General features: G+C 56.0%; 1 protein-coding gene across 5 annotated transcripts; it reads left to right on the top strand.

Annotated features, from left to right (window-relative positions):
• The first annotated feature begins 811 nt into the window (after window positions 1-811).
• EPHB6 (EPH receptor B6) lies at window positions 812-15,524 on the top strand. 5 transcript variants are annotated; one of them, XM_074366878.1, is made up of 19 exons: window positions 816-1,137; window positions 6,495-6,673; window positions 7,832-7,889; window positions 8,190-8,388; window positions 8,671-8,735; window positions 9,018-9,771; window positions 10,449-10,604; window positions 10,915-11,253; window positions 11,362-11,486; window positions 11,684-11,846; window positions 12,068-12,182; window positions 12,384-12,436; window positions 12,631-12,750; window positions 12,869-13,116; window positions 13,564-13,737; window positions 14,230-14,379; window positions 14,635-14,828; window positions 14,952-15,107; window positions 15,222-15,524. In XM_074366878.1, the coding sequence occupies exons 4-19, from the start codon at window positions 8,289-8,291 to the stop codon at window positions 15,328-15,330; spliced, it is 3,021 nt and encodes a 1,006-aa protein (XP_074222979.1). In that variant the 5' UTR covers window positions 816-1,137; window positions 6,495-6,673; window positions 7,832-7,889; window positions 8,190-8,288; the 3' UTR covers window positions 15,331-15,524. The 5 variants fall into 5 exon arrangements, with proteins under 5 accessions (XP_074222982.1, XP_074222979.1, XP_074222980.1 ...); XM_074366879.1 differs by having other exon boundaries at window positions 7,832-7,954; XM_074366881.1 differs by having other exon boundaries at window positions 812-1,137; window positions 7,832-8,388; window positions 13,567-13,737.
• The last annotated feature ends 72 nt before the right edge of the window (window positions 15,525-15,596 follow it).

Genomic DNA, 15,596 nt, shown 5'->3' with positions numbered 1-15,596 from the left:
GTATTTTCCACCGCCTCTCAAACGTGTGGGGTGGTTCTCTCTGGGGAGCGGGTAAGGGAGGGGGCGCCCAGAGGTGCAGTGACTTGCCCTGCAGCGTCAGCGCCTGGCACCGACCTCAGAACTTCCCCTTTCAGACCCAGCCTCCCAAGCCCTTTGGGGTGGAAGGAGGGAGGGAGCATGGAGTCAGAAGCCCTGCCGCTGAGCAAGACCTAGGGTCACAAACGCGGAGAAGTTTAAGGCTAGATCGGAGCCACTTTCATACCCTGACTGCCGATCCACCCCCACCCCACCCCCGCACCCTCCAGATTTCTCAGTTTGTCTTTCCCTCCACCCTCTTCTCCTCTTTTTCTCAGCTCACGCCCACCTCAGTTCAAATCTGAGTAGGAACTAAAACAGTAGGTTTAGTTCCTAGAGTTGAAGCAGAAAGGCAAGGGAGGCGAGGGCGCGCGGCTGCCCTGCGCTGGGCACCAGCCCTCGGGCCAGTCGCGCTGTTCTCCGGGGGCGGGAGCCCACGCCCGCCCAGGGGGCTTTCAACGCCGCTCCCAGGCGCCCGGTGGGCCGCCTAACCCCGGGCCCCGCACGCGTGCCACCCTCCGCGCCCACGTCCCCCGGCCCCGCTCCCAGGCGGGCCCCGGGCGAGCCCCGCGCCGCCACCCCGCTCTCCCCCGCGCGCCGGGGCCGCGGAGCGAGCGCCGCGCACTCGCCGCCGAGGCCGGGAGGGCGGGCTCGGCTCCCCGGAAGAGGGGAGAGGGAGGGCGGCCGAAGGGGCCGGAGAGGGGCGGGCCGGGCTGGGAGGGACGCGGAGGGGGCGGGCCGGGCTGAGCTCGCTCCAGCCGCTGCTCCCGAACACAGCGGCGGCCGGCGGGACCCGCGACCCAGCACGGCGACGGCGAGCGCGACGCGGACCCCGCGCGATCCCCCAGCGCCCCGCCTCCCGAGCAGCCCCTGGCGTCCGCCACCGCCCCCCGGCCGCCCCAACCCCTGAGACCCGCGGGGCCGCGCGGGCCCGGGCCGCGGGGAGGGGGGCTCCCGCACCCCAGCGGAGACGCGGGCGGCGCTGCGCGAGCGCCGGGAGCCGCAGCTCCAGCGCGGGGCCTCGGGGAGCGCAGACCTGCGGAGCCTGCGGCCGGCGCCAAGGTGAGCCCTGGGGTCGCAGGCGGTGTTTGGGGGTCGGGGACCGGCGCGCCTGGGGACAGAGGGATTAAGGTCTGCAGAAGTGGAAGGGCCCGCCAGACAGGGCCTCTGCAAATCCGGGGAGTCCTCCTAGCAGAGTGCTGAGTATCTATCCCTCCCCAAGGCGAGAGCAGGGTTCGTGATGGATGCGGAACAGGCCACCCTGGCTCCCAACCGCCCCCGCCTCTGACCAGTCATCCGTGACACCCCGATTGTCCTGCTGCTGCGATCCCCCACTGTGTTTTCAGAGATACTCCGTTGGCTCTGATACAGGGAGTCCTGAGCTAGGGGGTCCTCGCAGAGGCTGGTCTCCAAGCCTTCTGAAGAGGATTGCCCACCCCTCTGACTCCAGTGGCATCTCTCCAATCCCGGTGGAGCTGGGAGGAGCAAGGAGGTTGATGGCACACCTGCCCCCAGTTCCCCGCAGCCTGTCCTCTCCCCCACCTCCATCACCACACCTGGAGTGGAGCGAAGGCTTGGTTCCTGCTCCCCAGCCATGACCCCCAACTTGCAACCAAAGTCTACTGCTTGCTGCTGCCCCAGCTCCACCCCCTCTCGTTACATCTGGGTGCTTGGCCCTGCCTGCCCGACACCCCCACCCACCAATCTTGGCTGTCTGGCACTGTCTCTCCTCCCATCCCTGGGGGAACTGGCACAGGCCCAGCATAGCCGATGTTGTAATGTCCCTGGCAGTGCCCATGGAGAGAAGCGGCTGGGCCTGTTCCCAATCAGTTAACCCCAGGCCCTCTGCCCACCTGGGAGCTTGACTCAGGCTGTAGACAGGGAGATGCTGGTTCGGTGGGAAAGGAGATGTGGGACTTTGGCAGTCCACGGAAACTGCCCAAGTGGTGGGCACTGGGGCATTGAGACTTGCCAGGTGCTGTTCAGAGGGATCTTTCAGGGCACTGGACCTTTTCTGTAGCAGGAAGATTAGCGTGAGGGCTCCTATGTACCTACCTAGTGGCCTAGGGAACAGGACTCCTTTAGAGTCTATTGGTTCATTCAGGGTGCAGGAAGATGGCTGGCTGTGGCCACTCTGTCATCAGAATGCTGGGGAGCAACAGGCGGCGATGTGCTCAGTGTGGGAAGGGCCAGACCATTCCTCCACTAGCAGGGCCAGCTGCTCTCCAGCTCATCCCCATCTCCTGAGCCGGACCCTAGACCCTGTGTCCCAACCACATTCCTCACTAGGTAGGAGGGGGACGGTGGCGTTTGAGGGGATTTGCGCCTGAGGTTTCCCAGTCTCTACTTCCCGGCTTACCTCCCCCTCCCATGTGTTTCTGCAGAAGCAACTCCCAGGGCAGAGAGCAGCTTACAGCCTGACTGGGGGTGGAGTAGGGGCAGACCAGGGTGAGGGAGAAGGACTCACAGGCGTCTGCCACCAGCATGAGGACCACGTGGGATCTGTGCTAATGTGCATGCTGTCACACACACACACACACACACAGCCCAGCACACACTCTCCTGCCCCACACCCACCTCACCTCGTCACACTCCCTTACACACTCTCACACTCGCTCTCATGGGCATGGGTTGGCACTCATGGGCTTTTCCACAATCTGCCACTTCCTCATCTCTCCTGCATATGTTTCAACTGCCCCAGCCCCCTCCCTTGTGCCCTCTTCCACAGCCGCACTTGTCCCCTATCTGTGCACAGCCAGAGTGGCTCATTCTAAGTGGTTGTCTGGCTAGATCCAGACACTGCCTGCATCTTAAAAGCCTCCCCCAGCTCCACAGCCAGCCGGGGAGTGAGAGGCGCATTTGTCTGCATCTGCGTGCTCTGGGGGACATGCTCAGGGGCTGGAGGCCTCCAGGGACACAGGGCTGTCCTCTGCTAGGTGATCCACAAATTGGCTTCTGCAGCCAGGACAGCTGGGGCTAGAAGCACCAGAAGAAAACCACCTCCTCACTGTCTGCTGGCTGCTCTCCTTAAAGGCCAGTGGGATCCTTTTTAAGGTGGGTGGCCAGAGGGTGAAGAGAGAGCTACTGAGACTGTATCCAAGGTAGAGATTAAAGGGTAGCATTCAGCTGAGCAAGGATTATACTGGAATTTCCTGGGCGTTTAACAGCTGCAGAACAGGACGGAGGTCAGGGCCTATGTGCTGACCCCTCCCACGCTGACCCTGTGGCTAACAGGTGTGAGGACCAGCTCAGCAACCACACCAGGCACATGAGACATTTAAAACCATCGACCCCTTTGCCCTTGGGAGCGTCCTTGGCCCTGCTGGCCCCCGCGGGCTGCTCTGCCTCCCCATCTGAGCTCCCTTTGCAGCGATGCCTCACGTGTGTTTCAAGTGTACAGCCTCCTCTGTTCCCCTCTTTCCTTGTGGAGTTGCAGGCCTTTGCTTGACAGCTCGTAAGAGAAGCATGATGTCATTAGTGGGACAGTTCTCAGGGGCTGAACTTCTTAGGAGAGACACTTAAAGAATGCCCAGGGATAAAGGGTATTTTGCTTTTACTGTTGACATTATTTCACTCATTCATTTCCAGCTCCTACTGCCTCGATATCTCTCCTTTCTTCTTATAGATGAAAATTTCTAAATATTTGGGGGCAAAGAGGGGAGGGATAAAATGTACCCATGCTATGCTAGTCTAGGTTTTACATTTTCCTTTTTCTGTTTAGATTTTAATAATGAGATTTTGTCTTAATTATAACAATAAGATATGCTCATTATAACATAAAAAAATTCAAATTTGTATAAGACAAAGTTAATAACTCCTGCATGCTCCAGCTCTACCCACTACAGGTTTTAGCTTCATAGCCCAATATATCTTTTTACATACTTTCCTCCAAGCTTATTTGGCTTATATTTTTTAATGTTTAAAAAATTCACTTTGTGGACGAGGTGCATAAATTATATTAAGTCAGCTTGGTTTGCTCATAAATTATCATATTTAGCATTTTAATTTGAGCCCTGTTAACTTTTAAAATTCTTACAGATTTACTCATTTATTTTTAAAGCTTTCATTTTTATAGCTACCAGGACTCATAAGCTATGATTTATAAGCTTAGATTCTACACATCTTTAATCTTTGCCAGTTTGTGAAAACAAAATACAATCCTTATACCCACGAAACTGTCATATTTTTGTAAACTAAAGAAATGTAGCAAGCTTGCAGGTGTAGTGTCTCTACTGTATCAAAAAAATATAAAATGATAAAGCCAGAAAAGGGGCTGAAAAAAAAAAAAAGCTGGTGATAGAATGCAATTTTTATCACATGAAACTTTCTCTAATCAGTCTCATTTTCTGAGCTCTGATTTTACATCCACATTTCTGCTGCTGCTGGTGTCTTATATTTTTAAAACCATATACACATCTGAAATGTGAATGTTTTCCTGATGGAGATAAGTTTTCTACTTTTTCATAGGTTAGAGGATTTCTAAACCCTGACGGATTCCTTTCATGAGCTGGAGAAGAGAGGACTCTCCAGCAGGCCTCAGGGAGGAGGATGAGGGGCCTGGCCCTACAGAGGTTGGTCCCCCTCTGAGTGGCGGCAGAGATGTGACTGGTTGCTCCCAGGGCAGACTCCTGGACCAAATGCGGAAAGATGTCCTAGTCCTCAGCCATTGAAGGCACCTTTGAAAATCAAGTTCTAAGTCCTGCTTGTTTTGTAGTCCAGGCATACGATGGAGCTGCGTGTTCTTGTCACTTACATTTCTGCCTTTGAATCTTCTCTCAAAAGAACCTGCAGGGGTAGGAATTAATTGACAGCAATTTCTTCCATATCTTAATAAAATTTCCTTATATCCTTGTTTTTGTCCTTGCCACAGACATACACTCAGTTTCTTTTTATACATTAAAAAATAAAGACTTGGATTTATCTGGTTTGTTTGATACGCAAGAACTGACCTAACTTCGTAGTCTTACTCAGCAACACTTTTTTTTTTCTGAAGAAATATGTTTATAACCTTCAGTCTTCTGGATCCAAATCTATAAGAGGTTCTCATCAAACAGCAGAAGTACACGTCTGGATACTTGAAGACCCTCTAACCTCTTCAATGAGTATCTTTGCCCTTAGTAAAATTTCAAAAAATTACTCCTGGCAATCCACATGCAATGTCTCTATTTTATCACTTTCTACTTGATTCCTCCTGACAACAGAAGCTGAGTGGCTTAGCATGTTTTAGAATTGCTTTGGCTCCTTTCTGGAGCTTCTGGAGAGAGGCCAGCTTCATGTTGTCCTCTAGATGCACACTAAGGATGTTCATGCACGCCCTGGGGTAGCCGCGAGCCACCATGTTACTTGTAGCGTGGGTCATCAAAGCATATGCTTTGCCTTCATCTTCTAGAATGTTCCATATTGCACAGCCGATGTGATCTGCAGTGCATCTTTTTCTCTCATGATTCGCTGTCTCTCAAAAAAATTCACTGAGATTTTTCCACGGTGTTCCTCATTCCTTCTCCAGGATTATTCATCTAGTTAGAAGTTTAGGAAGACATACGACTTAGAGTTTCTTCTTTGTACAGATTCCAGAATCCATCCATGTTCTGACTGAAAGAGGCTATTCTAAAGAATATCTGCTGGGCAAATGGTATAATAGGCTTCATTGTTTAAAGATGTTTTGCGGGCATTTTTGGTTCTTGATAAGACCCTGTGACTCTGGCCAGAAGCTGGTCTGCTTTGGTGTAGAAGCATGTCTCCAAACTGAGCCACTGAGAGTCTGGGGGGTGGGGGGGTCCACCTACAACGTGAATTACTTCAGGATATTTCCTAAACAGCCATTGTTGATGGGGCCATGCTTTTGACTTCACTGTCTCCTCATTCTTCTTTGAAACATTTATTTAATCTGTGAATGATTCTAGTAGAATTTGGGACAGTATTTGCAAAGAACCTCTGTTTCTTATGAATAATTTCCCATGTAGAAATGCTTCTTTTTTTCCCCAGCTGTATTGAGATACAATTGACATATGATATTGTGTAAGTTTAAGGGGTACAACGTGATGATTTGGAAATTCTCCTTACTTGCCTCCACACGCTATAAGTTGAATTCTCTATTCCACAAATCAGGCTCTAGAGGCATGAAAGGTAAATTTCAGTGGCTAGTTGGCAGACATCCCCTACACAGCAGCCCACACGGATGTCGAAACGGTGTCTTTTCATGATAACCACATGGAGAGAATGCTGAAGCCTTTATCTTACAGTACAGCCGGCATTACCAGAAAATGTAGTAGACATCAAATCATGATTTTCATATTTAGCAAAGTTAAATATAGTTTAATGGTTTGGTTTCAGCTTCATTGTATACAGTGTAATTTTTAAGTTCCAACTTCCAAGTTTTTTTTTTCCCACTCTTAGTCTCGTGTCTTTCAACCCAACAGGAAAATCTACTGCTCTTGACCATGCAACTTCCAGATTTCTGAGATTCAGTCATGAGGAGACAGCTCGCTCACCACTAATCTTAGACTAACAAGCAGCCCTGTTCGTCTTCACCTTGACCCTGGGAGCAGCCGTGCCTCCTGGTCCCATGCTTGTGAGCTGCGGTGCTCTGCTTCTAAAGGTTGGGGAATGTTTTGTATCAAGGGGTAGCTTATCACATAGTCCCGAGATGTCATTTTGAGGGCATGAACACTATCTGGATTCATTTACTAAACAGTTATTATTGACTGATTTAAGTGAAATTTTAGTGATTTAATTTAAAAAATAATATAGAGGCAAGATTTTTAAAATATAAAAATTAAAGAGCATATAGTGAGAGCACTTCTCCCTTGTGCTAGCCCCAGTCCTCTTCCTCCACCTTTCTCCCCAGCTTGTGTCTACCCTTCATGAAGATCCTATTTACATAACACGTATATGTACGGTCCTTAGTGAGTTCCCAGTAGGGAGCATACTGTACACGGCTCTGCAAAGGACAGTGTACTTTTACTTGGAGTTATTTTCATATCAGCACATAAACATTAGCCCTTATTCCTCTTTAAGTTGTGCCATAATTTTTTAACCACCTTCCCCTTGCTGAACAGTTACTTTACAGCCTTTTCCCTTGCAAACAATTCTGCAATAAATATTCTTGTTTGAACATCCATGCGAAAGAATCCAAGTATATGATCCATCAAGGACAAATTCTCAGAGGTGAAGATAGACATTGCCAACTGTCCTTCTAAGAGGATTCACCAATTTGAACTCGAAAGCACAGTGACTCTTAGAGAGCCTATTTCTCATACCTTCTCCAACCCAGTGCGTTGTTAATCTCAGGACAAAATGACATGTCACTGTTGTTTCAACATGCGTGCCTTTCATTGTGAGCAGAGGAGGAAGCATCTTTTCACATACAAGACATAAGTTTATTTTTCTGTAAGCCAGAGAAAAAATGTGCCCCTTGTGGAGAGAGGACCTTTGTTCACAAAATGTAGCTATGCCAGACCCGCAGAGCTCCATCTCTTCTCTATCCTTGCTCCTTTTTCAGACGGAATCTTTCCGCCTGTGTTCCTTTGTGCGTCTGTTCTTGCCCCCTCCCTCCCACCATACCCCACAGCTCTCCTTCTGTGGTCCCTCTCGCTTCACTGCCTCTCTGAAATGTCTAGAGGGTCCAAGCCTGATGGGGGTTGGGAGGTGATGGGGAGGGGAGACCGTGTGTCCCCAGGGAAGGAGTAGCTTCTAACTTGTCTGCTTTTAATGAAAAAAAAATTCTGACTTTCATTTCAATACCGGGTGACTGTAGGGAGAAGAGAGAGTAAATGAAGAGAAAGAACTTGATTAGCTCTTTCCGGAAGAAAAGGGTAAGACTGGCCCAGAACTGCCCTCTGCTCTAAGTGTGAAGGCCGTGAGAAACAGATGCTCAGAGGTGGGTCACCTGCGGAGAGTAGGCAGGAAGCGCCGACCGGGCCCACAGCCCTCCACGATGGTGGGCTTGACAGAGATCAGGAGTCAGCTTTCTGCTGGCCCTCACCCATGGTTGGTGCTGGGGCAGTTTGAGAGATACAGGGGGAGATACAGGGCCAGATTTTGGAGGCTGGGCCATATATGAAGCAATGCAGTTACCTCCCAGCGGCCTCTTCTGGTCCTTTGTGTCTCCCTAGGAAGCAAGCTTGGCTGCAGACCCCAGTCTGGCAAAGCAGCAGCCCCACCTGGGAGCTGGGCAGTGGCCAGGGCAATGGTGGGAGCCCTGAAGATGCCTGATGGCTGCTGAGGGGGCTGCCCAGTCAGGGAGCAGAGTGGCGGGCATGGTGGGCGGCCTGTGGGCCCTGGTGCTGGTGTCCTCAGTCCTGGCTCTGGAAGGTAAGAGGGAGGGGAGACCGGAGAACCCCCACCTGCCAGTAGAGACCCAGCATAGGTGAGAAATGGGAAAAGATTCAGAAAAGGCAGGAAACAGTGAAGATACCCAAAGTGGGAAAGGAATGGGTAGGGTTTCAGCGACAGGTTCCTGACAGACAGCTGTGCTCCTGCAAATCAGTTAAATGAACCTGGGAGGGAAATGCTTTCTTTTCCTAATGGGAGTGGGGTGGGGTTTGTCGTGGGGGCTGAAGGCCTGGTCACTGAGCGCCTCTTATCTCTGGACAGAGGTATTGCTGGACACCACTGGAGAGACATCTGAGATTGGCTGGCTCACTTACCCGCCAGGTGGGGTGAGTGTCACTCTTTCCTTCTGAGCCCCCTACCCTTCCCCTCTTCCCCCACCCTGCTTGCTCTTGAGAGCGTTGTCTTAGGAGAACGTTGCATTTGAGAAGGAAGCACTGGGTAGAGATTGATGGGATAAGACATCTTCCCTCCAGAGAAACAAGACTTCCGGGTGGCCTTACCTGCTTCGCCTGTCATCAATTTTAAGTCTCACTAGAAGAGAAACACCCCCACTTCCCTTCACCCTCCCAGCCCAGAGCAGATAATGCCATCTCTGATCCTCCCTGCAGTGGGACGAGGTGAGTGTCCTGGACGACCAGCGACGCCTGACCCGGACCTTCGAGGCATGCCACGTGGCTGGGGCCCCTGCAGGCCCCGGGCAGGACAACTGGCTGCAGACCCACTTTGTGGAGCGGCGAGGGGCCCAGAGGGCACACATCCGACTCCACTTCTCCGTGCGGGCGTGCTCCAGCCTGGGCGTGGCCGGGGGCACCTGCCGGGAGACCTTCACGCTTTATTACCGCCAGGCCGAGGAGCCTGACAGCGCCGACGGCATTTCCGCCTGGCACCTCAAACGCTGGACCAAGGTGGACACGATCGCGGCGGATGAGAGCTTCCCCGCCTCCTCGGCGTGGGCCGTGGGCCCACGCGGGGCGGGGCAGCGGGCCGGGCTGCAGCTGAACGTCAAGGAGCGGAGCTTCGGGCCCCTGACCCAGCGCGGCTTCTACGTGGCCTTCCAGGACACCGGGGCCTGCCTGGCCCTCGTGGCGGTCAAGCTCTTCTTCTACGCCTGCCCCTCCGTGCTCCGCGCCTTCGCCGCCTTTCCCGAGACGCAGGCCAGTGGGGCCGGGGGCGCCTCCCTGGTGGCCGCCATGGGCACCTGTGTGGCTCATGCAGAACCAGAGGAGGATGGAGGAGGGGGCCAGGCAGGGGGCAGTCCCCCCAGGCTGCACTGCAACGGGGAGGGCAAGTGGATGGTAGCCGTCGGGGGCTGCCGCTGCCAGCCTGGGCACCAGCCTGCGCGCGGAGACAAGGCCTGCCAAGGTGAGATCCCACTCCCTTGCACTTGCCCGAGATCCCCCACCTGCCTCCACCTTTGGGCTCCTCTCCTGAACGACCCAGACTTCATTCTGTCCCCAAAAGGTCAGGAATAAACTCTTTTAGGAAAGGATCATTGTTTTCTCCAGATTTATTTCCTAAAGCACATAGATTGCCGTTAGCCACTCCTCTGACACTTCTAGAACCTTCTGGAGGCTCCCACAGCAATTGCTGGGGATTCTGAGGCTGCAGGCTGGAGAAGGAATGGGATGAAAAGAATTAAACTCCTGGGCTATCTTGGGATGGGAGTCCTTTGTCCACGTGGGCGGATATCCCAGGGCCAGATGACCAGGAGGCAGGTGGAAGACATGTATACAGCGAAGCAGAATGATTCTGCTGCAGAGGGAGGTTATACAATCAAAGCCAGGCACCTACATCTGGTGCTTGTCCTCCCTGTAGCCTCCACCACACCTCACTTTTTCATCAATGGAATTATAATTCCACCCTAGCAAAATGGCAGAAGCAAGCTCCGCCTGAGGGAGGGAAGGAGGGAAGAGGGGGTGAGGAGTAGATCTCAGGAAGAAAGGAACGGAGGCTGTGAGGATGCCTGTGTGCAGGTGTGGGGGTCACAGGAGGTGATGGACAGAGGGGACCTGAGGCCTCTACCCTCCTCTGCCCCCTAGCCTGCCCCCAGGGGTCCTACAAGGCCTGGGCTGGAGATGCCCCCTGCTCACCGTGCCCTGCCCGCAGCCACGCCCCCGACCCTGCAGCCGCGGTTTGCCCCTGCCTGGAGGGCTTCTACCGGGCCAGTTCTGACCCCCCAGAGGCCCCCTGCACTGGTGAGTTCCCCACCCATCCAGGGTTGGACATGGGGATGGGGGTGGGACCAGGAGAGGGGGAGCCTGAGGGCAACACGGTGCAGCTGGTTTGCATTTGCAGTGATTTCTTTCTCCTGTGTCTTGGTTTTCCTATCCCGATGCTCTTTCTCTGATCCCACCCCCACCTGGCCCACCCCGTTCCTCTCTCCTCCCACCTGCCTCCTCGGGCTTTCCCGCTGTCTCCTCCCCGCTGAGCCATCCACCCTCTCCTGCCTCCTTCCTTTCCCAATCATCCCCACACCTACAACTTCCTCCCTCGGGCCCTCCCCAGGCCCTCCGTCCGCCCCCCAGGAGCTGTGGTTCGAGGTGCAGGGCTCTGCGCTCATGCTGCACTGGCGCCTGCCGCAGGAGCTGGGGGGCCGAGGGGACCTGCTCTTCAACGTCGTGTGCAAGGAGTGCGGCGCGGGAGGCGCAGGCGCTTGTCGCCGCTGCCCGGATGAGGTGCATTTCGACCCCCGCCAGAGGGGCCTGACGGAGAGCCGCGTGCTAGTCGGGGGGCTCCGGGCACACGTGCCCTACATCTTGGAGGTGCAGGCTGTCAACGGGGTGTCAGAGCTCAGCCCCGACCCACCCCAGGCTGCAGCCGTCAACGTCAGCACCAGCCATGCAGGTGAGCCTTACCCCGTCCCAGGCTTCCCCTCACCTCTTCCGGACCTCCTCCCCACTTCCGCTCTCCAGCCCCCCCCCCCCGGAAACCCCGACTAACGCCCCGCGCCAGTTCCCTCCGCAGTTCCTGCGGTGCACCAGGTGAGCCGGGCCTCCAACAGCATCACCGTGTCCTGGCCGCAGCCTGACCAGACCAACGGCAACATCCTGGACTATCAGCTCCGCTATTATGACCAGGTGGGCAGGGGAGGCGAGGGGAATGGGCACCCCGCAGCGCTGGTGGGAGCTAGCAGTGCCCCACAGTGGCGCTGGAGGTAGGGGGCCGGGAGAGGGGCCTAGGAGCCCTGCAGCAGGGGCGTGGGGGGACCTGGGGGAGGAGCAGGGGTAAGAGGGGCCACCATGGCCAACAGGGAGTGAGTAGCTGTCACCCCCAGGCAGAAGATGAAGCCCACTCCTTCACCCTGACCAGCGAGACCAACACAGCCACCGTGACCCAGCTGAGCCCCGGCCACATCTATGGCTTCCAGGTGCGGGCTCGGACTGCCGCAGGCCACGGCCCCTACGGGGGCAAGGTCTATTTTCAGACACTGCCTCAAGGTGAGAGGAGGCCTGGATGGGGAGGGGGTGGCCCAGTAAGATGGTGAGGAGGGGTCCAGGGACCACCCAGGCCTTGAAACTTCACCCCAAACCCTCCAGACTAGGAGAGTGACTGCCCGCTGATCTTAGGGTCAGCATAGGGAGGGGGCGTGGGAGGGTGTGTGGGTGCACTGACGTGTGGGACTGTGCACACCTGTGACTCTGGGCCGCTGGTTCTCCAGGTGAGCTGTCCACGCAGCTTCCTGAGAGACTCTCCTTGGTGATCGGGTCTATCCTGGGGGCGCTGGCCTTTCTTCTGCTGGCAGCCATCACTGTGCTGGCCCTCATCTTCCAGAGGTGAGCCCCTCCATGCCATGGCCCAGCAGCCCCAAAGCCCCTGCAGAAACCCCCAGGAAGGCCCTTCTCCACCACCCAGCCCCTGCCCCTGGGCCCAGCCCCGCATGCCATTGATCCCTGGCAGGATGGACGTTGGCCTCCTCGGGGGCAGACAGGGGAGGAAGTGGGAGGGTCATCCCAGGACTCTGGTTTGTCCCTTAGGAAGCGGCGTGGAACTGGCTACATGGAGCAGCTGCAGCAGTACAGCAGCCCAGGTGGGGGTGGCTCTGGGAATTGGGGGCGCACAGACAGAAAGCTGGGAGATGGGGCCGGGAGCACATGGCACAGCTGGGCTTCCCAGGGTTGAGAGCAGCTCCTTGGCACCATCATTGGAAGTGAGAGAGCATGTCGGGTGTGGGGGCAGCCTGGCCTGCACCGCACCCTCACGCTGTGCCCCGCACGCCTGCAGGGCTTGGGGGGAAGTACTACATCGACCCCTCCACATACGAGGACCCCTGCCAGGCCCTCCGAGAATTTGCACGGGAGGTCGATCCCACGTACATCAGGATCGAGGAGGTCATTGGGGCAGGTACCGCGGGGCAGAGGGAGGGCGTGGAAGGGGCCCCAGCAGGATACCTTCTAGAAGGAGCAGGATACCCACCGTGGGACCTTCCTGGACACCCCCCAGCCCACACCTGCTCTCCCAGGCTCCTTCGGGGAGGTGCGCCGGGGCCGCCTGCAGCCTCGGGGACGGCGGGAGCAGGCTGTGGCCATCCAGGCCCTGTGGACCGGAGGTGCCGAGAGTCTGCAGATGACCTTCCTAGGCCAGGCTGCAGTGCTGGGCCAGTTCCAGCACCCCAACATCCTGCGGCTGGAGGGCGTGGTCACCAAGAGCCGGCCCCTCATGGTGCTGACTGAACTCATGGAGCTGGGCCCCCTGGACAGCTTCCTTAGGGTCAGTCTGGCCTGAGGGTGAGGCAGGGTGGGGGCCGGCGGGGCGCGGGGCTTGGGTCCAGAAAAGTGGGAAGTGGGCAGTTCTCAGCAGTCCTGGAGACAGAGCTCTATGCCTTTGCTCCCTCCTGCCCCACCTCTGGGGTCTCCATCCTTCGTTCTCAGACTATCTGATTCCCAGATCCCCTTGCTGTCTGGTGCCAGTGTCTGCTCTGCGATGTTGAGGTCCCCCCTCTTGGCTGACCTCTTCCGCACTTTGGCTGACCTCCTCCCCCCCTTGGCTGACCTCTTCCTCCCCTTGGCTGACCTCTCCCCCCTTGGCTGATCTCTTCCTCCCCTTGGCTGACCTCTTCCCGTCCTTGGCTGACCTCTTCCCATCCTTGGCTGACCTCTTCCCGTCCTTGGCTGACCTCTTCCCCACCTTTTGCTGACCTCTACCCCCGTCCCTCAGCAGCGGGAGGGCCAGTTCAGCAGCCTGCAGCTGGTGGCCATGCAGCGGGGTGTGGCCTCGGCCATGCAGTATCTGTCCAGCTTCGCCTTCGTCCACCGCGCGCTCTCTGCCCACAGCGTGCTCGTGAACAGCCACCTGGTGTGCAAAGTGGCTCGTCTTGGCCACAGGCCTCAGGTGAGAACACAGCCCTAGGGCTCCGTATCCCTCAGGGGTGCCAGAGGATGAGCTTCAACCTGGGGTGGGCGGATTCCACAGGTGCCGTCCCTTAGTGTCTGAAGGGACAGAGCTCTTCTGTGTGATGGAGGGAGGGGGCGTGGAGGGATTTCCAGGACCGGGGACACTGGGACCAAGAGGGCGGCAGACCTCCTAGAACCACCTCCTGTCCTTCCCTAATGTCTGACTCTAGAGTCAGGGCCGCTGGATACCAATTGTGAACGAACATGCCACCCTCAAGCTCTGTGACGTTGCACAAGTTTGTATTTCTGTGTGCCTCAGCCTCTGCATCTGTAAAACGGAGGTGGTGCCATCTCCCCTACTGGGTTATGCGATTAAACGAGGTGCCTTATGGGATGTGAAGTCCATGACACATCTGAGCAGGTAGTATCTGCTCAATAAATATGGCCGCTGCCATGATGACTGCTGTTGTTACTTGCAACCTCCCCTCAGGGCCCAAGTTGCATGCTGCGCTGGGCAGCCCCAGAAGTCATTGCACACGGGAAACACACAATATCCAGTGACGTCTGGAGCTTTGGGATAGTAATGTGGGAAGTGATGAGTTATGGAGAACGGCCCTACTGGGACATGAGTGACCAGGAGGTGAGCTCTTGACCCAGACATCGCAGATTCCCCACTGCCATCCCCCCAACCCACCAGCCTCACACTTTCTAAGACCCCCATCCTATAATACATTCACGTTCTACAATCTCGTGGGTCTCCTTTTCCATATTTTTAAGTTCCTTCCCCACTCCAGCCTCATGCTCCACCTGATCCCAGGCCACCTCCTTACCTAACACTACATTCCTTTCTGCCAGCAATAGCCTCCAAGTACCATATTCTTCCTCTGACTCCCAGGTACTAAATGCAATAGAGCAGGAGTTCCGATTGCCCCCACCTCCTGGCTGCCCGCCTGGACTACATCTGCTGATGCTGGACACTTGGCAGAAGGATCGTACCCAGCGACCTCACTTTGACCAGCTGGTGGCTGCATTTGACAAGATGATTCGCAAGCCAGACACTCTGCAGGCTGGCGAGAGCCCCGGGGACAGGTCTGGAGCTTGGGGCTAGAGCCTGGAAAAGCTCGGGAGGGGAGATACAAACCAAAAAGAAACTGAGGAGAGGGGGCTAGGATGAAGAGCGGACTTTGACCTGCCTGCCCCTCCCCCCCTCAGACCCTCCCAGGCCCTTCTGAACCCCGTGGCCCTGGACTTCCCCTCTCTGGAGTCCCCACAGGCCTGGCTCTCAGCCATCGGCCTGGAGTGCTACCAGGACAACTTCTCCAAATGTGGCCTCTGCACCTTCAGTGATGTGGCTCAGCTCAGCCTGGAGTAAGCAGGGAGCACGGGGGTGGGGGAGCCTAGGTCCCAGGCCAGGGGTCTTGCCTGGGATATTGGAGAGGCTGGCCCCAAGTTGATCCACTCCTCCCCCTCTGCTCCTGCCAGAGACCTGCCGGCCCTGGGCATCACCCTGGCCGGTCACCAGAAGAAGCTGCTCTACCACATCCAGCTCTTAAAGCAGCACCTGAGGCCACCGGGCTCCGTGGAGGTCTGAGTCTGGGCAGGAAGCTGTGAACGGATGGTGCCGCTGCCCTAGTCCTGGACGCCAGTCCAAGGAGGGACATTGGCGACGTGAGCCAGGCTCCACCTTGGCCTCTGAGAGGCGCCCACCACGCCAACCCTTCAGATGCCTCATTCCTCACCCCTCCACCGACCTCCCCGCATTAAAGGGAAAGAAGGGATTTGCAAGTTGGAGGTGTGATGAGGCCTGGAGCAGAGGGGTGGGACCGGGAGACCACACTGCCTCGCAGGCTGCACCAG

The sequence above is a fragment of the Camelus bactrianus genome, chromosome 7 (genome assembly GCF_048773025.1).
Source record: "Camelus bactrianus isolate YW-2024 breed Bactrian camel chromosome 7, ASM4877302v1, whole genome shotgun sequence".
In the NCBI taxonomy this organism is placed as follows: Eukaryota; Metazoa; Chordata; class Mammalia; order Artiodactyla; family Camelidae; genus Camelus; species Camelus bactrianus.
This window is presented reverse-complemented; position numbering and strand designations above follow the sequence as displayed.